We start from the raw sequence: 22,339 nt of genomic DNA, 5'->3' as shown, positions 1-22,339 counted from the left end.
ACTATCCCTACGTGTTTCCATCTGGGATTTGATCCACGTGGCCTGGCAGAGGTTTTAGGTGTTTGGTCCCGTGGCTGTGGCCGGTGATGTGGCCTCCAGAAATCGGTGGTTTGTTACTATTTGTTAAAATAATGTTCATTTTGTCAATGAAAACACGGCCATCCCAGTGAGCTGAGCCCCAGCAGGGCCCTGGGAGCTGGCAGAGCCAGGGAATGCACCTGAAGGGAGGAGGAGGTGGCAGTGACACCACAAACACGGGATGCTGCTGGGGAGACATCCCTGCGGGTGTGCGGATGCAGGAACCTCAGAGAGCTCTGCAGGGAGAGCTGAGCTGCTGCAGCCAGAGCCCGGGGTGACTCCTGAAGTGCCACTAAATAATGGGAGTGCAGCTCCCTCCCGCAGCAGAGCTGGGAGCTCCCCCTCTTCCCAAGTGCCAATAGATGAGGTTTCATCTCCTGTGCTGTCATGGTGGAGATGGGGGGACTTTTCCAGGTTTTCATTTCCCTGGAACGGAGTCAAGAGTGGTACTGCAACTATTCCAGCAGCTGAAGAGAAGGGAAGGGATGATCTTGTCCTTCCCAGGCATTAGGAGGGGTTTTTAGCTCTAATCAGGGGGGTGCAGATCCATTTCCCTCTCCTTGGCTTCCTGCACCAGGATAAAACACACGGGAAGTGTAGGCAGAGGGTGAATGGATTTGTGAACAATACTGGCCTGATTTCAGTTGTAACCCATTAAATAAAACATAATTAAGCTCCATTTGCTTTGCAGATAATTAGCAGACAAACTCAAGCCTCGAGTTAAAGTGCACTTTGAAATTGCAGGTGTGTTGTGATGCAGCTAAAGGCTGAAGGCACTTTCAGATCCCAGGTAATTGAATTTCAGGTGCAGTGCTCACTTTTCATCCTCAGATAAGCTGGTTTCTGATCTCTTTTGCCTTTTCCTGCAATTAATTTGCATGTTTCTCTTCAGAAACTGTTTCTAAATAATGAAAGGGAGCATCTGGAACGAGGAGCTGCATGTCAAATCCACTGCACCATCCTTCACCTCCATTCACAATAAGCAAACAATATCTTGATTAATCATCAATTAAAACAAACCTCTTCATCATTCTAATTCTTTCTGGAAGATGTGAGTTTTGGCCAAAGAGGAGTCTGGGATTATTCAGGGAGTTGTGCTGCCTTTCCATGAGAAACAAGGAGGAATATCAAGATCAGCAAGTCAGGTCTTTATAGTTCCTGTTCTTGATGGGTTTGCATTGAGAACATCCCACATTTCCTCTGCCTCATCCCTTCCCAGCGTCCTGGGCTGCTCCAGGCAGATTCCAGGAGTCCGGTCATTCCAAACATTCTGTCCCTCTGGATTATAATTTAATGTTCTTGTGTCCTCAGCCCGAATATTTGGTGATATTTCCCTTGCCAGTTGTTCTAATGGTTTGTACCAGGTATTTTCTCCTCACCACAGTTCTCTGCCCTCTTCCTGCATCCTTCCCCAGTTAATCCTGAGGAATAAATCCTGAGGAATAAATCCTGAGGAATAATCTCCAGGCACCCACTCAACACAACTGCATTTATCTCTTCCTTTTCTCCTTGCAATTTTCTTCCTATTACTGACCTTTCTGTTCTTCAGTTTGTAAGAAAAAGGTCCTCTTAAAGAGAGTGGGATTAAATGGAATATGATTTGGGGTTTTTACAGTGTATTTCACATATTCATGCCAGAGTGGTTCTTTCAAAAGTGCATTGGTTTTTGTTGGGTAGCTGGGCTGGGGGATGAAAAGAAAAGGAAAATACAATAAAATAGGGAACTTCATGCACCTGAAGTTCACCATCTTGTCAAAAATGGAACTGCTGGGTCTTCCTCTCTTCCAGCAAGGGGTGGGGGGAGCAGTTTAAGCTTCAAACTCCTGGAATCTTCATGGCACAATATTGGGATTCCAGGTCCAAGCTAAAGAATCCAAAGAACCCCCCGAGAGCCCCCAGGCTGACCCTGAGCACAGCCCGAAATCACCTCTGGAGGCCCCGGGCAGGGACCAAAGCTCCGAGGTACAGGCACACCTGGGCTGCTCAGGTGGAGAACTTCACCCTCTGCACCGCTCTGCACCCAGCACTGGGCCCCCACCAGTTTGTCCCAGTGCACTGGGAAAGGGCCGTGGGGGTCACTGGGCACCTGGGGAGCAGCAGGGAAATCCTCTGCATGGGGAAGGGAAGGCTGGGCTGGGTCACTCCATGTGGGAATCACCATGGAACTGCCTGAAGAATCACAGAATCACAGAGTCACAGAATCACAGAATCACAGAGTCACAGAATCACAGAGTCACAGAGTCACAGAATCACAGAATCACAGAGTCACAGAATCACAGAGTCACAGAGTCACAGAGTCACAGAATGATGAGGTTGGAAGAGACCTCCAAGATCATCAAGTCCAACCTGTGCCCCAACACCTCAACCAGACTACAGTACCCAGTGCCATGTCCAGTCTTTTTTTAAACACACCCAGAGATGGTGATCCCACCACCTCCCAGGGAAGACAATTCCAGTGCTTTATTATTCTTTCGGTGAATTTTTTTTTTCCCTAATACCCAACCTGTACCTTCCCTGCCGTAGCTCGAGGCTGTGACCTCTTGTTCTGTCAGTGCTGCCCGGTGGAAGAGACCGACCCCACCTGTCTGCACCTCCCTTCAGGGAGCTGTGGAGAGCAATGAGGTCACCCCTGAGCCTCCTCTTCTCCAGGCTGAGCACCCCCAGCTCCTTCAAATGTTCCTCACAGGGTTTGAGTTCCAGCCCCTCTCCAGCCTCGTTGCCTCCTCTGGATGCGCTCGAGCATCTCAACGTCCTTCCCAAACTGAGGGGCCAGAGCTGGGCACAGCCCTCGAGGTGTGCCCTCACCAGTGCTGAGCACAGGGGGAGAATGACCTCCCTGCTCCTGCTGGCCTCACCATTCCTGATCCAGGCCAGGAGCCGCTGGCCACCAGGGCACACTGCTGGCTCACGTCCAGCCGGCTGTCGAGCAGCACCCCCAGGTCCCTTTCTGCCTGGGCACTGTCCAGCCACACCATCCCCAGCCTGTAACGTTGTAGGGGATTTTTGTGGCCAAATTAGGCCTGAGGGCGTTGGTTAAACTGAGGATGGCTCTTCTGGGAAGGCCCTGCCTCCAGTAGAACATCAGATACAGAGGGTTTGAAATAGCTCTGGTGTAAACAGAATTAAATTCTCCGAGGATAAATCACACGGCAAATGCTTCTACAAATCTCTTTCACTACAAAAAGTGCTTAATGGCAGTAAACCTCTGAAAGTTTCCTCCTTGTAAGTGAAAGCAAGAAAACTTTTAAAACCTTGTAGCATTAAACATTCTAGCTATGCGGATTTGGTTTGGGTACTCCAGTTTAAATTGTTTCTCTAATTATTACATCTCTCCCTCTTGCCTTCCCTCTCCAAACTCACTGGAGAACCTTTACAACCAGTCAAGGTACAGAGACCCTCCCTGTCTCCCCAGGACACTCATCCTCCTCATCTCTGAGCTTTCTGCAGGGATGAGAAAAGCCCCAAAATTCCCGTTGGTGCCTTCATTCCCTCCTAGCCACCCTAGGGGCCTAACTGTCCTAATTTAAAATGTCTCTTTCTAAGAACGAGTCCCACTTTCCTCCCCCAGTTTAACTGGGGTTATTTTCAGCACATGTCCTGTTGCAGGGCCTATGTGAAGGTCAGGTGTGCTGAACCCTCAGGCAGAAGTTTATTAAATCCAAATAATTTTAATTTAGCCACAAACTCCTCAGAGGCAAAGCCATTTTAATTAAGTACAGCTCCAGGGACAGCTGAATCTCTGGAAGGACTCACCAGAAATAACTGAGCAAGGAGTCCTCCCTCCTGAAATACCAATTGTTTACACTCAATTTGTGTTTGTGTCTTTCTGCTGGCAGCATTTCTGGTGACCTTGACTTCCTCAGAAATGTTTACACGGCCCTGATGTATCTTGCAAGTTCCCTTTGGTTTGTCCACAATTCCATAAACGAGCACGTCACCCTAATTTTGAGGAGGATTTGTGCAGGATTAATTAGAACTTTCTGCTGACAAATTAGAACTTCCTGCACTGCCCGTGTGGTGGGTTTGGGGTGTTCGAATGGTCACGAGGAGAAGGCTGTGAGCTGTTTGTGTGCTGCAGTTTGAAGTGTTGCTGCTCCCTGTGCTCACTCTGCCTTGTTGTGTCCCTCAGGATGCCTTTGGACATCCTGGCAGCGAGATGAGGATAGGGGAGCTCCGTCCTTCCATGCCCGAGACGCCGCTCTACCCCCCAAAACTCGTCCTGCTGGGTAAAGACAAGAAAGGTACTGATGGATTTGATGAAACCTTGTGATGGGGATGTTCCCCCTGTGCTTGTAAACCATAGCCCGGGGACATTTGTGCACGTATCAGTACAACCCAATACAAGACAGCAATAGATTTAACTTTAAAATGTGTTTTTCTTTCTGGTGCTTCGTTCCCAAGTGCCGCCCCCTGAAAGCGTTTGCTGTGTTTTGTTTCAGAGTCGACAGATGAGTCTGAAGCAGATAAGATCCATTGTCTGAATAACAGCGTTTCCTCAGGCACTTACTCAGACTATTCCCCTTCCCAGGCTTCCTCAGGGTCCTCCAACGCGCACGTAAAAATGGGCTCCCTGCAGACCACGGCTAAAGAAGCAGTGAATAACTCTTTGTGGGGGAACAGGTGTGACATCTTTCCTGACGCAGCTTCTGCTTCCCTTTTGTCCTCTCTGGGCCCTCAGAGCGACCCTGTTGGGGCGTTTGGGTTTAAAAATCCACGTTTTTGTCCCATGCTGGCCGTGCAGAGCTGGCCGCCCTCCATATTCCATAATCCCACAGCCGGTGGTTCAGCTCTGTGCCATCTCCAGGCATTAAAGCTCCTGCAGGTGGAGCTGCAGCTGTCGGTGTCCCATTATTGCTGTCCCAGCTCCCTCTGCCCCGGACCTCCAAAAAGGTTCTTGGAAAGCCATAACCTGTGCTGGAAACATTCCAGGACCAGCCTGTCCTGTCTGTGCCTGCCCTAAATCCCCTCACATTGTTCCCTCCACAGCTCTGCTCCGTTAAAGAGCTGCATGGGAACAGGCAAAAACTGCCTCTGGTGTCTCTGGTTAGAAAGTGGGGGGAACCTTCTGCTGCACTCATCCCTTATTTTTACAGCAGGAAAATCTGTTCAGCGGGATTTCTGGGAACACAGCATGGAGCCAGCCAGGCCTTTGAGTGACTTCTTAGCTTCTCCGTGTGTGTCCTGGCAGAGTCTGTGCTCCGGGGCAGAAACCTGCTGCCACCATTCCCGTGCCAGTGGCACGACATCCACGGAGTTCCCAACAGCTTGAGAGTAGCTCAGTGTAGCTAAAAACACCGAGGGGGCAGGTTGGATTCCTGGACTCAGTGATCCTTGTGGGGGCCCTTCCAGCTGGGAATATTCCGTGCTAAGAATCCCCGAGGTCTCCCGGTGCGATCCCGAAGCCAGAGCGTAGATTGGGGAAGGCTGAGTTGCTTTCCGAGGACGATGAGCGCTGGCGTGCTGGGACAGAGGACATTTTATCTTGTTCCCCTCTCTTGTCCTTGCAGGCTGGCCCAGTCGTTCCCACAGCCCCTGGAGACCAAGCCATTGCTGAGCCAGCGGGAAGCGGCTCCGGCCGGGAACGTCCCGGCGCGCCCGGAGCGGCGCCCGCTGAGCGACGCCTTCGCCGACAGCTGGAACGACAGCTCCCACTACGACAACACGGGATTCGTGGCCGAGGAGAGCGCGGCAGAGAACGCCAGCACCAACCCCCTGCTGAGCACCAAATCCAGGAGCTCCTCCGCCCACGGGCGCCGGCCGCTGATCCGGCAGGACAGGATCGTGGGGATCCCCCTGGAGCTGGAGCAGCCCGCGCTCAGAAACACACACGACTCTGAAGTGCCTCCTCCCAATCCTTGGCAAAATTGGACCAGAACCCCCAGTCCTTTTGAAGACAGGACAGCTTTTCCTTCCAAACTGGAAAGCACCCCCAACACCAGCCCTTTGCCCGAGCGGAAAGATCACATCAAGGAGTCTCCCGAAATGACGAGCACTTTCACTCCAGGAATTCCGTGGGAATATCACGACGCCAACGCCAACAGGAGCCTCACAAATGTCTTTTCCCACATGCACTGTCGCCCAGACCCTTCCAAAAACGTCATCTCCATCAGCAAGAGCACGGAGCGGCTCTCCCCGATGATGAGGGATCTAAAAACGAACAAGTTTAAGAAGTCGCAGAGCATCGACGAGATCGACATCGGTGCGTACAAGGTGTACAACATCCCCCTGGAAAACTATGCATCCGGGAACGACACCGTGGGCCCCCACGAGAGGGTGGACAAGCTGCTGGGCCCGGAGCACGGCGTGCTGAGCATGTCCCGCAGCCAGTCCGTGCCCATGCTGGACGACGAGCTGCTGACCTACGGCAGCGTCAAGGTGCAGCCGCAGCACAAGGCGTCGGTCACCAAGAAGGTTTATCAGTTCGACCAAAGCTTCAACCCCCAGGGCGCCGTGGAGCTCCCGGCCGACAAGCGGCTCCTGCCGCCCTTCCAGCTCAACGCCGAGTACCTGCCCCAGCCGGCCAAGAGCCTGCCCCAGGAGCTGGTGAGCCCGCGGGGCTACCGCGGCTACGCGCCCGTGGAGCCCATGTTCTCCTTCTCGCAGCCCTCGGTGGGCGAGGAGCCGGCGGCCGCCCCGTTCCCCGGCCCGGCCGCGCGCCCCGGCTTCCTGCGCAGGGCGGATTCGCTGGTCAGCTCGGCGGAGATGTCGGTGTTCCGCAGGGTGGGCGAGCCCCAGGAGCTGCCCCCGGCGGACAGGTACGGCCGGGCCCCGTTCCGCGGCGCCCCGGAGCGCCAGGGCAGCATGGCCGTGCCCGAGGCCCAGTTCCTCAAGCGCAACGGGCGCTACGAAGACGAGCACCCTTCCTACCAGGAAGTGAAAGCCCAGACCGGGAGCTTCCCAGTTAAAAACCTCACGCAAAGGAGGCCCCTGTCGGCACGAAGCTACAGCACAGAGAGCTACGGCACGGCCCAAACGCGGCCGGTCTCAGCGAGGCCCACCATGGCAGCTCTGCTGGAAAAGATTCCGTCAGACTATAACTTGGGTAACTATGGCGACAAGCCTTCCGATAGCAGTGATATAAAGCCGAGGCCTCCCCCTGGGAAGGGAAATGAGAGCTGTGCTAAAATGCCCGCTGACTGGAGACAACAGCTACTTAGACATATAGAAGCTAGAAGGTTAGACAGGGTATGTTTGGCATTTCTCTGCAATTAATGCCTTTAGTTGTGTGTTTCGCTCTGTCAAACGATTTGCACGTGCAGTGGTGACCACCAGAATTCCCAGGGATGAAATTCCTGCCGTGGTGTCAGAGGGACCGGCCCGCCGAGGGCCCTGGGGGTGCTCAGCTGGAGTGAGGGATCCCAGAAAATCCAGAGGCTCCTCACTGATGATGCCCCTTGGGACAGTCACCGGGGTGGTGGCCCCGGGTCCTGGCTAAATCCAGAGGCTTCACGCTGGTGACGTTCCTTGGGGCAGTCACTGGGGTGGTGATTCTGAAACCTGGGTAAATCCAGAGGCTCTGCCCCAGTGCCCCAGTGTCGCTGGGGTGGTGACTCCTGCAGCTCTGCCCAAAATTAGGAAGAACCCTGAGGTTCTCCCCTGCCCACGGAAGCGCTGCTGGAGCCACCAGGTCAGTAACGACCGAGAGCTTGGAGAGGTGCTGGGCACGCCATGGCAGTAAAAGGGAATAAAGGAAAAAGAGAATAAGTAATAAAATGTATTTTAGCTCTGGTGTTGCTGTTAGTGCAGGGGGCTTAAAAGTGTCTACAGCTGAGAAATATCCCTGGGTATCCACTGCCACGGTTCTAATGGGAATGTGATCATAACTCCTTTTAGCTGTAGGAAGTTATGCTGATTTGCCTTCTATCCAAAGGGTACTTTAGTGCATGATTCAGTCATTACCTATTTAATGACCTAATCCATGAATCCGATTTACTCCTGAAGTGGTTGTGACAAATTCCTGTGGTGAAATGCATAAGGGGTCATTGCCAAATGTGTCCATATACTGCTTTATGCTAGAGCCTCCTGAGTTTGGTGTTAACAGTCTCCTTACCTTCCAGTTGCTGGGATGTGAGGATATTAAATTATCCTTAAGGATCAAATGGGGAAACTTCAAAAAGGCTGAAGCGTTTTCCTCCCTCAGCTCTTTTCCTTGTGCTGTGTAAACCCACTGGAAACTGCCTCCTACCCAGGGAAACCAGTGCACCCCGAGCAGGGCCCTTCCTGGTGCAAATAAACCCTTGCCAGGCGTGGTTGGCTTAAGGAACACCTTTACACTTGGTTTACAAAGTGTATGAAGGGCGCTTTAACCCTGCAAAGCCGACACTGGTGGCTGTCCCCAGCGCCTGGGAGGTGGTTCCTGCTGGGTGCACAGCTCCAAGGATCTGGGCTGGGCTGCCTGCTGGAGCACAGGGGAGCAGCCCCTGTCCCTGGCGTGGGCACAGCACCCCGTGTCCCTGCCCTGCCCAGCTCGTCCCACGTGGGGCAGCCAGGCTTTCATGGAGCAGGACTTCCCCAGGGGCTGCTCCTCCACGCCAGGCACAGCCCACCCCCAATTTGGCCGTTTTTCCGCAAAAGCAAGACTTGTACCAGGTGAACTCCAGATGCCACCTCCCCCCTTGTGCTGTCAGCGTGGAAGTCCTCTCTGGTGCCCATTTTCTGTACGAGGAGCAATGTACTCGCTTTGTGTGACCAGTGCATGCCTGGAGGAGCTATCGGTACCCGGTACTGTTTGTTGGCTTAAACTAAAACTCTGTGAACTTAACCATGTATGTGTGAGACTTAATTCTGAGCATGTGTGTTCATATGTGTCCCGTGGTTGTTTCCTCTACTCAGAGCGCTGCTTACAAACACCACACAGTTAGCCTTGGCATGCTGCACTCTGGAGGGGTTTCAGCCATGCATGCCGGCCGAAGCATGACTTTAAACTTGCAGCCTAAATCTAAATTTGAAAACCAAATGCTTCAAGAGCTACCTCTACCGAAAGTAAGTATGGGCTAGCCAGCATTCCCGGCATTCCCGGTTCATTAATGATCCTTGCTTCCTCCTGGTTTAGCTTCTGCCTCTTCCTCGTGCTTTTAGGAGGCCCAGTCCACAAAGCAAGGCTGGCAGGGACGCAGCTCTGCCCCTTGGTGGCCTTGCTTTTTGGATTGTGGAGCTCCCTGGCTGTCATTCCTGCTCTCCTGCTCTCCTCACACAGGCCAGCGCTGTCATTTGCTCAGTGGGGAATGTGGTTTGCTCTGGGACTGTTCGATCCTAGAAAAATGGGTGTGGAAATGTTAAACAGGCTCCAGGAGACAGGGGTTTTAATATCTGAGCTTTAATTGGGTGTCCTGTAATACCTGATGGGTTTTGAACACGTTACCACACCCAAACCCATTTTAAACTTTGAGAAACACCTAAAAAAGAGAATATTTTTCTCATTAATTTTCTGTTTATCTTACATTTATCATCAATATATTGTTGACTAGCACAGACATACAAAACTGTGTATTCCCAAGGAATATCTGAAGGGAGAGGCACACGGGACAAGGCAGAGAGGGCCATTCCTGCAGGATTCTCAGTGCCAGGGAGGGATGCTGAGACCTTTCCCTGCATCCCGAGGGACGGGCACGGCTCAGCCTCTGCCTTGCCCTGGCACAGGAGCTGAGGGGACAAATCAGCAGCAGCAGCTCTGTGAGTGATGGAAGGGCAGCAGAGCCCGGATCCCAGCGTTCCATCTGTGCTGGGGATTGCCAGGCCCTGTGGAACAGTTCCCAGAGGAGGCTTCCAAGGGTCCGGAGCTCACATCCAAGGATTTGAGGAGAGCAGGATGATGCAGCAGCAGCAGCAGGAGCTGGCCCTGCTCCGCTTGCCGACCCCACGCGTGCTCCAGCCGGAATTCCGGGCAACCCAGGGCAGGATGGCAGCACGCAGGGAGCAGTGCCAGGCCTTCCCCAGCATCCCCATCCCCTGTCACCTCCATGCCATGTCCCCCCGGGCTCCCGTGCTGCTCCGGGTCTGTGCTGCTCTGCGGTGGGGCGGGGGGCTCCGAGGGGATCCCACCTGGATGTGTGTGCTGGGCAGGGACGTCCCGGTGTTGTCTTTGCTTCCCAAGAACTTGTCTGTCTGCTCAGGCGCCTGTCACGAGTCCCTGCAAAAATCCACTGGGCATCAGCCCCAAAGAGTGGTGCTGGCTCCCCCCACACGTCAGGAATGAGGTGGTTTGTGGCACTGCCAGGGTTTGAGGCTGTAGGTGAATGTGGATATTAATGATGGATGTCTGGGGAAATCCAGGAATCTGCTCTGTGACCTGTTTTGGGGTGTGGTCTGATGTGGATTATTCTGCTTTTCTATCTCACCAGCATTCCATTGATCCATATCCATAGAAACTGTGATGCTGAACTGCACTGAGGGGTTGTTCTCTCGCTGTACTGTTTGGGAAAATTATTGTTGGGAAAGATCACTGCAGGGGGAAATGACTGTTGGGAAAAATGCCGTGTATATTTAGTGTTGTTTAATTTTATTGCTTCACGCCTTCCACAGAATTTGCATTTCCTAAAGAATCCAGGCCACAGCAGTTTAATCCTTGCCTCTTCTGCTCCCTCCTTCCCGTGGCCTGGATTCAAGAGAGTAATGAGTGAGCTCTGGATGTCAGGAAATCAACTTTAATTGATAAAACAGTGAATTCCCTTGAAAACGTTCATTACATCCATCTGCTCCCTGCAGAAAATGTGGGAAGTGCTGCTTTTCCTCTTTTCCCCAGATTTCACGGAAGTGGAGCTGGGTTGCAGCCTGTCCCAGCTCAGAAAACGGCCAAAATTTTGGGGACAAATTCCTTTTGCCGCAGCAAATGAAATCCCAGGATTTCCCTGTTTCTGGAGGAAGCTGAGAGCTCTCTCTGCATTTTCCCTTTTCCCTCTGGAGTGCAAACTCCCCTCTGCAGGGCAGGCCCAGCCCCCTCCAGAGGGATCCTCTCCACTTCTGGCTGCCAGTGAAAAGTTTTAAAAGTTCGTGGTTTGGTGCAGCCCATTCCCAGGATGGGAATTCCCACCTTCCCTGGGAACAGCAGTGAGGGGGGAGCAGAGGCTGAGCCTGGCGAGGGCACCCAGAGGGGTCCATAAATTGATCCCTCAGGATGTGAGTGGATTCCCAGGACAGCTCTGCAGGGAATTGCTCATTTTTCCATTTTAATGGGGGTCAAGAAATTTCTGCAAGGAGATCCTGGGCTTTAAACAGGGGGAATGTTTTTTTCTAGAGGTTTTTCATAGAAGGAAAATCACAAATTCCATGATTTTTCTGGAAGATCTCTTGAATGATGAAAGAATTATAATGGAAGTTTCCTCTCATTTTAAATAATCAGGGTTGGACTTTTTTCACCTCATCTCAGAGATGTGATTTAAATAATAATTTCCTTCTATTTACTTTTCAACTTCTGTTTAAAAACAGTTTTTAACAGAAAATTTCCCACATTTCAAAGCAAATCCATCTAGAGAAGTGTATCCTGATTTTTTGTTTTTACTCGAAGCTGGAGAAGAAATACCTGGAATGGCAGAGGGGAAGAATATTATTTTGTTCCTTTGCAGATTCCCATTAACCAATAAGCACTGGACTGTGCCAGGTGCTGTCAGTGGCAGGACAATGCTGGAATTTTGGGAAGTCTGACACCCAAAAGGTGTTAGGAAAACTCCCAGTGATGATCAAGAAATAGGGGGACAGATAATGGAAACTCAGGGTGAGGCAGGAAAAGTCCAAACCCCCTCCAAAGTCCTGAAAACAGGAATGAAACAACCAGGGGGGAAAGTGACAAGGAAGAAACATGGAACAGGAGAGAAAAGGGAATTATGAGCATTGTGGAAACTTTCCCTGTGTGTTGTGGCCATTCATGATGAGGCAAACGTTGAATTCCAGGTTAATATTGTACAAAAAATGTCCCTGGCACAAGCCAGGAGGTTCTGGGAGCTGCCCACGGAGCCAGCAGAGCCTCGGCACTGCCAGCAGGGGATGTTTGCTGCAGAAAACACAAACAGCTCCTTTTCCTTGGTGGCAAATCCTTCCTAAAAAAAGTTCCTGCTGCCGGAATGAGCAGTGAGAAAGTCCTAACGCCAGAATTAACGCCAGGCTGTATAAATACTGCAATTTTGCCAAAATCTGTTTCTCTGAAAGTAACGAGTCCCGTCCAATGAATTTTCTCTTCTCTCTCACCATTCATTATTCTCATCATTTCTGTCCTGAACCTCTCAAGCCCTCCTGCTTGCAGAGAGCCCCCGCAGCGATGCCGCGCTGGTGGAGCACCAGCAGCCTGGGCGTTGCGGCGGTAGCGCGTTGCTGGGTTGTCGTGGAGGGTTTGTTGTCACTCCACTGAGTGTGGAGGGTTTGTGCTGGTGACTAAAGGCTGCCCTGCCTTTGTGAACAGACCCCGTCGCAGCAGAGCAGCCTCCTGGACAACGGGCAGGACGAGGTGGCCGTGGGCAGCCCCTGGACCCCGTACCCGCTGGGCCGGCGGGACGTGCCCCCCGACACCGTCACCAAGAAGGTAAGAGGTGCCACCAGCCCGCCCTGGGGACAGCAGGACAGCTCTGGGCAGCGCCCGGGGCTGCCCCAAGGCTTGAAGCAGGAACTGCTGTGAGTTGAGGGCGGTGTTGTCATGGTGGCCCTGATGCCTTGTGCGGGCTGCCCTAGAGCAGAGGCTGGGCAGAGCCACAGAATAAAGCAGGGATTTATGGAAAGGATCTCCTCCATGGATCCACCTTGGGCAGCACCAGAGCCCAGCCAGGGCTGCACCCAAGAGGAACCAAAATGGTCCCAAAATGCACGAGCGCTCCCGGGGGCTCTCACTGGGATCAGCTCTGCTCCATTTGCACCTTGCAGTTCATTGTCCCATTCCAGCTTTAGCCCAGGCACTCCCATCCTGCTTGTTTTTCTCTCTCCAGCCCACGCTGTTTGTGCTCCTGGGCCTGAGATTTGGGTCATTTGTCCTTGGTGCCCAGCTGGAGCAGGAATTGTTTTGTGTCCCTGCTCTGTGCAGAGAGCTCAGCATCCCCTGATGTGAAGCCCAGACCCACACACTGAAGCAGCTCAGAATGTGAAAACAGAAAAGCCAAAACCTGAGGCATCACCCCTTTGTGTGCTCTGGCTCTGCTGTGGGCAGTGGGCATGGAGGGCTGGGCAGGGCTGCTCCTGCCCTGCTCCTGCAGGGTCTCATCCCCAGGTTTCACCCCAGAGAAGTTGTTCAGTCCACAAACAGCATGAGTGGTGGGGTGGCTGCAGCCCAGCCCTGCACAGGCACAGCCCTTTCCCTGATAAACTCCCTGGAAAAGGGTCTCCTTCTGGTGCTTCTGTGCTGGTGGATGTTGAATTCCAGTGGCTGCCCCTGCCAGCCCCAGCTCTGCTGGTGGGTTCAGGAGCTGCTGTGGCCATAAAGCTGGAGAATGGAGAATCCTCAGGAACCGTGTTGGAGGAGGAGCTGCAGGGATGAGCCAGGATAATCGCAGGGATCACTGTCAGGAGATCCATCCTGCCCAGCCCTGGAGCCGCAGCAGTGAGTGACACCTCGATGTGCACACCAGCACCTGCTGTGTGTGAGGATCCCGAGGAGCTCCTGCTGCTCCCACCTTCTGTCCTTGGCTTCACAGGGAGATGCAGCCAGGGATCCCTGAGTGCAGGAGGATTGCTGGGGGATGGAAGCAAACCCATCGCTCCCAGGATGCCTCCAGGCACGGGAGGAGGAGGAGGAGGAGGAGGGAAGCTGATGGTGTGGGATGGAGCTGGCCCTGGCAGCCGAGTTGTTTGTCCCTGATCTGCAAGAAATCGGGCTGAGCAACGTCCTGCATTCCCCAGCTCCAGAGGCCAGCAGGGGATGTTTATCCCAGTGTTTAAGTGAAAAACTTGGCCAGGGTGAACTTCTCACTCACAAATCTAAAAGGTTTTTTCCTCCTCGAAAAGAGAACATTAAAATCCGTGCAAAAACCTGAGAACCACAGGGAATGTTCTGGTCTCGCTGCCGCGTGGGAAAATGCCGCCAGTCCTTCCAGTTTATATATTTTATCATTTTTTAATATTTTTCTATTTTAGCAATATTCCAGTGGCTTTTCCCACTTGGTGGAGCGCAGGGGCTCAGCTCCTCCAGGGAAATGGGATGTGAGGGAAGGAGGTGCCTGCCCGGGGCAAGGTCCAGTGCTGGGGCAGGGCGGTGTGCGGGCTCTGGGAGCCGCGGGGCTCTGGGAGCCGCTGGGCCAGCTGTTCTAACGCGGTGGTTGCCCACAGGCAGGTAGCCACATCCAGACGCTGATGGGCTCGCAGAGCCTGCAGCACCGGAGCCGGGAGCAGCAGTACGAGGGCGGCATGAACAAGGTGACCATCCAGCAGTACCAGCCCCCCCTGCCCATCCAGATCCCGTCCTCGCAGGGCTCCCGGGCCCCCCAGCCCCAGCGGTGCCTCATCCAGACCAAGGGCCAGCGCAGCACCGACGCCTACCAGGAGCAGGTGAGGCACGGGGGCACCGGGCAGCTCGGGGCAGCAGCAGCCCCCGGGTGCCTTCCCCGGAGTGCCCCCAGGAGAGGGGAACCTCAGGTGGGAGTGGGGCAGATGGGCCGTGACGCCGTTGAGCAGGACGGGAACAGAGAACTCCAGATCAGAAGGCAAAGAAAATGAGCTCTCCCTTTATTTCAAATGTACCACTCTATATAGAGAACATCACGCAGACTAATTTCATTGGTCATAGAGTAAAAACATAGAGAACATCGTGCAGACTAATTTCATTGGTCTTAGAGTAAAAACATAGAGAACATCGTGCAGACTGATTTCATTGGTCTTAGAGTAAAAACATCCCACACCATTGGCATGCAGTGAATGATGCACAGAGGCAGAACATATCTATAAACAATGTGAATAACAAGGTAGATTAGAGAATTATTTACATTCTTTCCCAACTGTTTCCCAGGCTGTCTCCTGGTTAGAAAACCTTTCTCTTTCTCTCTGACTGAGCTGAGAATACCCACAGAGCTGGGCAGCCCAGGGGAGACTGGGGACTGGAGAGCTCTGGCTGGGCTGGAGGAGCTCTGGTTGGGCTGGAGAGCTCTGGCTGGGCTGGAGGAGCTCTGGTTGGGCTGGAGAGCTCTGGATGGACTGGAGAAGCTCTGGATGGACTGGAGGAGCTCTGGTTGGGCTGGAGAAGCTCTGGCTGGGCTGTAGGAGCTCTGGCTGGACTGGAGGAGCCCTGGTTGGGCTGGGAGAACTCTGGTTGGGCTGTAGGAGCTCTGGTTGGACTGGAGGAGCCCTGGTTGGGCTGGGAGAGCTCTGGATGGACTGAGAGAGCCCTGGTTGGGCTGGGAGAGCTCTGGATGGACTGGAGGAGCTCTGGTTGGATTGGAGGAGCTCTGGTTGGGCTGGGAGAGCTCTGGCTGGGCTGGAGGAGCTTTGGCTGGGCTGGGGACAGGCTAGGTCCATCCCTTCCCCAGCACCAGCCACCAATGCCCATTTTCTCCCAGACTGACCCAGTGACACCGTTTGGAACTGAGGTCCCTGAGCTGAGCTGGCACTCCTGGGTCAGACTGAATTAAATTTTCAGCTTCTGCCCTTTCCCCAGTGACCCGGTTCAGTGCCAGCAGGGCAGGGCTTTGGTGGGACCTTGCTCTGCTCAGATTTGTCCTTCAGCAGGGCTGCGAGAGGCCCCTGAGGAGCAGAAGGAGGTGCAGAGCCATCCCCAAGCCTCCCTCCTGTGGGGAGTGTCAGTGGAGCCCCGGAGCAGCTCCTGCCCCACGTCCCTGACGTTCAGAGCCTGCTGGGGGAAGATGTGCTCACACCAGCTCAGGGCACGGCCACGAAGCTCTCTGAGCTCATTTTTATTGTATGTCCAATTCCCCAGCGCTCTTTGGAGCCACCCTGACTAGAAGAGGAGGCTCAGCTCTGAGTCCTGTGGCCGTGCAGGCCCCCAGATCCCAGCAGAGCCCCAGAGATCCCAGAGGATTTTCTCCCTTGGCTTTGTCCCAGGGGTGCTGCACGTCTGGCTCCTCCTGGGAAAATAAAATCACACCAGATAAAGCCTCACTGATGGGTCTATCCCAGTCTTTAAGTGAAAAACTTGGCCAGGGTGAACTTCTCTTTCACAAATCTAAAGGGTTTTTTCCTCCTATAAAAGAGAACATTAAAATCCATGCAAAAAATCTGAGAACCACAGGGAATGTTCTGGTCTCGCTGCCCTGTGGGAAAATGCTGTGGGAATATTTTATCCTTTTTTAATATTTTTCTATTTTAGCAATATTCCAGTGGCTTTTCCCATTTGGTGGAGCGCAGGGGCCCAGGGAAATGGGATGTGAGGGAAGGAGGTGCCTGCCCGGGGCAAGGTTCAGTGCTGACATCCCTGTTTTTCCTACCTAGTTTTGTGTGAGGATAGAGAAGAATCCTGGCCTTGGGTTTAGTATCAGTGGTGGAATAAGTGGACAAGGAAATCCATTCAAACCTTCTGATAAGGTAAGTTTGAAATTCCCTGCTCCTTGTTTCAGAGTTCTCAGTGTGGAGGCAGAGAACAATGAGGGGGATGTTTGTGCCTCCCTGTTGGTGTAACTGAAAGGTTTTTTTCCCCCATATTTTGGTTTTGGGTGGGGTTTTTTTGGTGTTTTTTTTTTGGGGAGGGGGGGGTTTGGTTTTTTGTTTGTTTGTTTGTTTATTTTAGCAGAGTGTTGTTTGCTTGTTTTCCCAGTTAAATAAGATGAGGGAATCAAGCATCAATCCCATGAGTGTCTGGCCCGTATTCCCTGGGCAAGATAATTTTTTGGGCTGTTTTCTGGAGAACTGTCTCTCTCACTTTTTAAGAATTGCCTTAGACCCCAATTAAACTTTTAATCAATATATTATATTATATTATATTATATTATATTATATTATATTATATTATATTAGTATAAATTATATATATAATATATTTTTATATTTTATATATTATCTATTATTTTTATTTATATTATATTATATTATATTATATTATATTATATTATATTATATTAATTATACTAAAGCACAGTATCATCCCTGGAGGCTGAAATTCCAGGGTTTGTAGCTGCTGTGTCAAACAAAAGCAGCCTGGAAATCCCTGGATCCTTACAGGCCCCATGGCAGCAGAAGTCTCCTGTACTGGGAGTTAAAACTGACACCTGGTGGTGCTCAGGGACACTCAGGCTTCACTTTGGGAATTGCACATTTAAGATAAATCGATTTGCAATAGAAGGAGGCCACGGAAACTCCAACGTGTGCTGAGGCCCAGCTGCCAGGGCTGTAGGACTGGGACGTGGACTCGTAGCCCTGTGGATTTGTGTTTGGTGCCACGGAACTGACTGGAGGTTGTTGGAAAAGGAGGCCTTGAACACATTCCTGGAGCTGATGTGCTTGGATAATACTGGATTCATGTCGCAGGGACACTGAGAACTTCCATAAATATTTCAAATAATGAAACTGAAGCCGTGCTTCCTAGAGGAAGCAAAGATTGCTGTACTGATTATGATACACATTATTCCAGTAATTAACACTTGCTCCATTTTAATTACCCTCCTGACAAGCAGCCACTCTCACCCTGCTCACGCTGGACTTTCTTTGTGATGTGGGATTTTAGTTTAAAATGACCCACAATTACTGATAAGTGCTGAATGTCCCAGAGAGCTGCTCCACCCCCAGCCTGGTGTTTGATAACAAGCAGAATAAACCAGTTTGCTGTTACCCCATCTCCAGGGTATGCAGAGCCCCGGCTAGGGAGGGAGCCCCGTGTTTTTTGGGATGTAGTTCTTGGAGAAAGCATCCTAACCTGTGTTACTTCTGACTTATAGGGTATCTTTGTTACTAGGGTTCAGCCTGACGGCCCTGCCTCCAGCCTGCTCCAGCCCGGAGACAAAATCCTCCAGGTAGGGATCCTGGGGAGTGCTGGGCTCAGAGCTCAGCCTGGAAGCACAGTGGGTGGTGTTTGCAGCAGGACTGAGCTGCCTGTGGTGTTTTGGGGGGCTCCAATATTGATCTACAGCTGTTAACCCTAACCTCCACCCTGTGGCCACTTCTGGGCACCCCCAAACCAGAGCCTGAGGGGCTGGAGTGAGTCCAGGGCAGGGAACGAGGCTGGGAAGGGGCTGGAGAATCCCTGAGGGAGCTGGGAAGGGGCTGGAGAATCCCTGAGGGAGCTGGGAAGGGGCTCAGCCTGGAGCAAAGGAGGCTCAGGGGGGCCCTTGTGGCTCTGCACAGCTCCTGCCAGGAGGGGACAGCCGGGGGGGTCGGGCTGTGCTCCAGGGAACAGGGACAGGAGGAGAGGGAACGGCCCCAGGCTGGGCCAGGGCAGGCTCAGGGGGGAGGAATATTTCCCTCAAAGGGAGGTCAAACCATTTGGTTTGTTTGGGTATCAAATTTGTCCTGCTTTTCCTGCTGAGGTCTGACAGTGCCCTCCCAGTCATTCCCAGAGAAGCCCAGAACCACAGAACCCCAGAACCCCAGAATCCCAGAACCAGAGAATCTCAGAATCCCAGAATCTCAGAATCCCAGAATCCCAGAACCCCAGAATCACAGAATCCCAGAACCCCAGAATCACAGAATTCCAGAATCCCAGAATCACAGAACCCCAGAATCTCAGAATCCCAGAACCAGAGAATCTCAGAATCCCATAATCTCAGAATCCCAGATTCACAGAATCCCAGAACCCCAGAATCACAGAATTCCAGAATCCCAGAATCACAGAACCCCAGAATCACAGAATCCCAGAATCCCAGAATCCCAGAACCCCAGAATCACAGAATTCCAGAATCCCAGAATCACAGAATTCACAGAATCCCTGGGTTGGAAGAGACCTTCAAGACCACCGAGTCCAGCCCAGCCCCAGCACCTCAGCTAAACCCTGGCACCCAGTGCCACATCCAGGCTTTTTAAACACATCCAGGGATGGGGACTGCACCACCTCCCCGGGCAGCCATTCCAGAACTTTATCACCTTTCTGGAAAAGCTTTTTCCTAATTTCCAACCTGAATTTCCCTTGGTGCAGCTTAAGGCTGTGTCAGGACCCTGATCAGCCCCAGCCATTCCCCCTTTGTCCCCTTCAGCACCTCATTCCAGATTCTCCAGCCTGATCCTCCCTCTGGAGTCTGTCCCTGCCTGTGCCACCAGCTGGGGCTCGGGGGGAGGATCCATCTCCCCCCAGCCTTGGATAGCTCCCTCTGGAATGGGTGAACTCCTTCTGGAATGGGATAACTCCTTCTGGAATGGGATAACTCCCTCTGGAATGGGATAGCTCCCTCTGGAATGGGATAACTCCCTCTGGAATGGGATAGCTCCCTCTGGAGTGGGATAACTCCTGGAGTGGGATAACTCCTTCTGGAATGGGATAACTCCCTGTGGAATGGGATAACTCCCTCTGGAATGGGATAGCTCCCTCTGGAATGGGATAACTCCCTCTGGAATGGGATAGCTCCCTCTGGAATGGGATAACTCCCTCTGGAATGGGATAGCTCCCTCTGGAGTGGGATAACTCCTGGAGTGGGATAACTCCTTCTGGAATGGGATAACTCCCTCTGGAATGGGATAGCTCCCTCTGGAATGGGATAGCTCCCTCTGGAATGGGTGAACTCCCTCTGGAATGGGATAACTCCCTCTGGAATGGGTCGGCTTGGACAGGGCTTGGAGCAGCCTGGGACAGCAGAAGGTGTCCCTGCCATGGCACTGTCCTCACACTCTGCTCCATGATCTCCCTCTGGATCTTCCAAATCCCTGAGATCCTCCCACCCCACAGTGCAGAATTCTGGGATTCCACGAATGCCTCGTTTTGGCACCGTTGTCGGTGTATTTGGAACCTTCCCTGCCCGGAATTTGGATTCCTCTTTCCCAGGGGAAAGGTGTTTTATTGTGTTAAGGCTTTAAGCATGGTCAGAGCCCAGAGCCATCCCAGAGTCACGGCATGATTTCAGTGGGAATGAAATCATTCCTTGGAGCCCCCAGCCCAGCCCTGAAGCCATCCCACAAGAGGAGGACAGGAGAAATGCGTGCTTTGTGTTCTCGAGAAACCCCCGTGTGCTCATTATTTATTTCAGCCTTGCTTTTAATTGCCAAATAGCCCTTTTTTCCCCCAAAAACAAGCCACTAAAGCCTCTTCCCTTGTGTTTTCCCTGCTGCAGGCCAACGGACACAGCTTTGTACACCTGGAACACGAGAAGGCTGTGCTCCTACTGAAGAGTTTCCAGAACACAGTAGACTTAGTTATCCAACGTGAGCTTACTGTCTAAATATTTTTTTATAAATAGTAAATATGTCTAGCCAGATCTAATGTTCAAAAGGATTTATACATAGGAAACCAATTTTTTGCCAATTGCTGGACCAATGGCAAACAGTAGTGCCAAATGTATAATACTCTATGTTAGTACCAATCATCGGGAGAAAATATAAGAATTAACTCTATAAATATATTGTTCATGTGGCTCCGTATTAGTTTTACTTGTCAGCCTCTGGCTGTGCATTGGTGCGTTTTTTTAACCAAGTTCCTTCTTAAAAGTCAATTTCATATGATTTCAAAACACAGAAGCACATACAAATCCTTTAGGAATTCTGCTGTCCATCAGAAACACTGCCTCAAAGTTGTATATGCCTTTATAAAGATGAAATATATTAACCTGTACTTCCCATGAAATATTTCTATCATGTCGCATACGAAAGTATAGAGAAGAAAATATTTTCATAAACACCTCAAAGAAAGTATATATTAAATTAAATTTAATAATGTTCATTTATTTTCAATGCAAAGATATTCTATGCCTTATGAAAATACCTGTACATATGCCGTGTGTATAGCTGGCTCCGTAGGGATCAGGAACAATTCACTACACAGGGTGAGAGACTTCTCCAGCTGTAACTCTGGGACCTCGGGACAAGGAACCCACGTGGGAATGGGATGGCTCCCTCTGGAATGGGATAACTCCCTCTGGAATGGGATGGCTCCCTCTGGAATGGGATGGCTCCCTCTGGAATGGGTGAGCTCCCTCTGGAATGGAATCGTTCCCTCTGGAATGGGATGGCTCCCTCTGGAATGGGTGAACTCCCTCTGGAATGGGATGGCTCCCTCTGGAATGGGATGGCTCCCTCTGGAATGGAATCGTTCCCTCTGGAATGGGTGAACTCCCTCTGGAATGGGATAACTCCTTCTGGAATGGGGATAGCTCCCTCTGGAACGGGATAGATCCTTCTGGAATGGAGTAACTCCTTCTGGAATGGGTGAACTCCCTCTGGAATGGGATGGCTCCCTCTGGAACGGGATAGATCCTTCTGGAATGGGATGGCTCCCTCTGGAATGGGATAACTCCTTCTGGAATGGGATAACTCCCTCTGGAATGGGATAACTCCCTCTGGAATGGGATGACTCCTTCTGGAACGGGATAGATCCTTCTGGAATGGAGTAACTCCTTCTGGAATGGGATGGCTCCCTCTGGAATGGGATGGCTCCCTCTGGAATGGGTGAACTCCCTCTGGAATGGGTGAACTCCCTCTGGAACGGGTCAGGTTGGACGGGGCTTGGAGCAGCCTGGGACAGCGGAAGGTGTCTCTGCCATGGCAGGGGTTAAGCAAGGTGAGCTTCAAGGTCCCACCCAACCCATCCCATTCCATGGTTCTGCGATTCCAGCTCCCTCTGGAATGGGTGAGCTCCCTTCAGAACAGGTTAACTCCCTTTGCTTTGGCTCTTCCCTCGATTCCATGTGCACACACTACAGGAGAACACCGAGGACAGGCAGGTTTGGCTCACGGATGGAGGAAGGTTGTGATGGTGGCAGTAAAACTCCTTTTGTTGCTGCTAATTTAACTCGTTAATTTTTCATTTCAGACTCCCCATTGACATTGTTGCGTATTTTTCCCCCCTGCTCCAGGCCCTGGCGGGCCCTGCTCGGGATATTCCCATGGGTGAGGCAGAATTTCTGGGATCCTGGCCTGGAGTCCTGGAAAGGGATGGGCACAGACACATCCCAGGGAGCAGCAGGTGACCCCGAGCCAGCCCGGGAGGAGCATTCCCAGCACAGGGCCAGTGGGACAGCCCCTCGTGTCCTGGGGCTGTTCCCAAGGGAGAATCCCAAAGCCCAGACTGTGCCCAGCTGCTGCTGCTTCAGGGGTGCCAGGGTCCAGCCTGGTTATCCCTGACAGCAAAATGGGAAAGCCTCCTGCAGGCGTTTTCAGGGGATCCCAGTGCCCTCGAGCAACGGCCAGGGGCTGAGGGACAGCTGGCTCTGGGATCACCTGCACCATTCCCACCCAAAATCCCACAGCCAAGGGTGCAGCCACAGCC

General features: G+C 52.1%; 1 protein-coding gene across 4 annotated transcripts in view; it reads left to right on the top strand.

Moving 5' to 3' along the window:
• LRRC7 (leucine rich repeat containing 7) overlaps window positions 1-21,000 on the top strand; it is a 105,291-nt gene extending 84,291 nt beyond the window's left edge. Inside the window, exons 17-25 of one of the 4 annotated variants that reach the window (XM_053985274.1) lie at window positions 4,208-4,319; window positions 4,518-4,698; window positions 5,586-7,263; window positions 8,911-9,060; window positions 12,470-12,589; window positions 14,320-14,538; window positions 16,432-16,524; window positions 17,871-17,945; window positions 20,190-21,000. In XM_053985274.1, the coding sequence (XP_053841249.1) occupies window positions 4,208-4,319; window positions 4,518-4,698; window positions 5,586-7,263; window positions 8,911-9,060; window positions 12,470-12,589; window positions 14,320-14,538; window positions 16,432-16,524; window positions 17,871-17,945; window positions 20,190-20,297 (2,736 nt within the window). In that variant the 3' untranslated portion in view covers window positions 20,298-21,000. Of the gene's footprint in view, window positions 1-4,207; window positions 4,320-4,517; window positions 4,699-5,585; window positions 7,264-8,910; window positions 9,061-12,469; window positions 12,590-14,319; window positions 14,539-16,431; window positions 16,525-17,870; window positions 17,946-20,189 lie in introns of those variants that run through there. The other 3 variants (XM_053985276.1, XM_053985277.1, XM_053985278.1) reach the window with 3 other exon arrangements.
• The last annotated feature ends 1,339 nt before the right edge of the window (window positions 21,001-22,339 follow it).

This window comes from Vidua macroura, chromosome 9 (genome assembly GCF_024509145.1).
Source record: "Vidua macroura isolate BioBank_ID:100142 chromosome 9, ASM2450914v1, whole genome shotgun sequence".
Classification (NCBI taxonomy): domain Eukaryota; kingdom Metazoa; phylum Chordata; class Aves; order Passeriformes; family Viduidae; genus Vidua; species Vidua macroura.
Note: the sequence above shows the minus strand (reverse complement) of the source record. Positions and strands in the feature narration are given on the sequence as shown.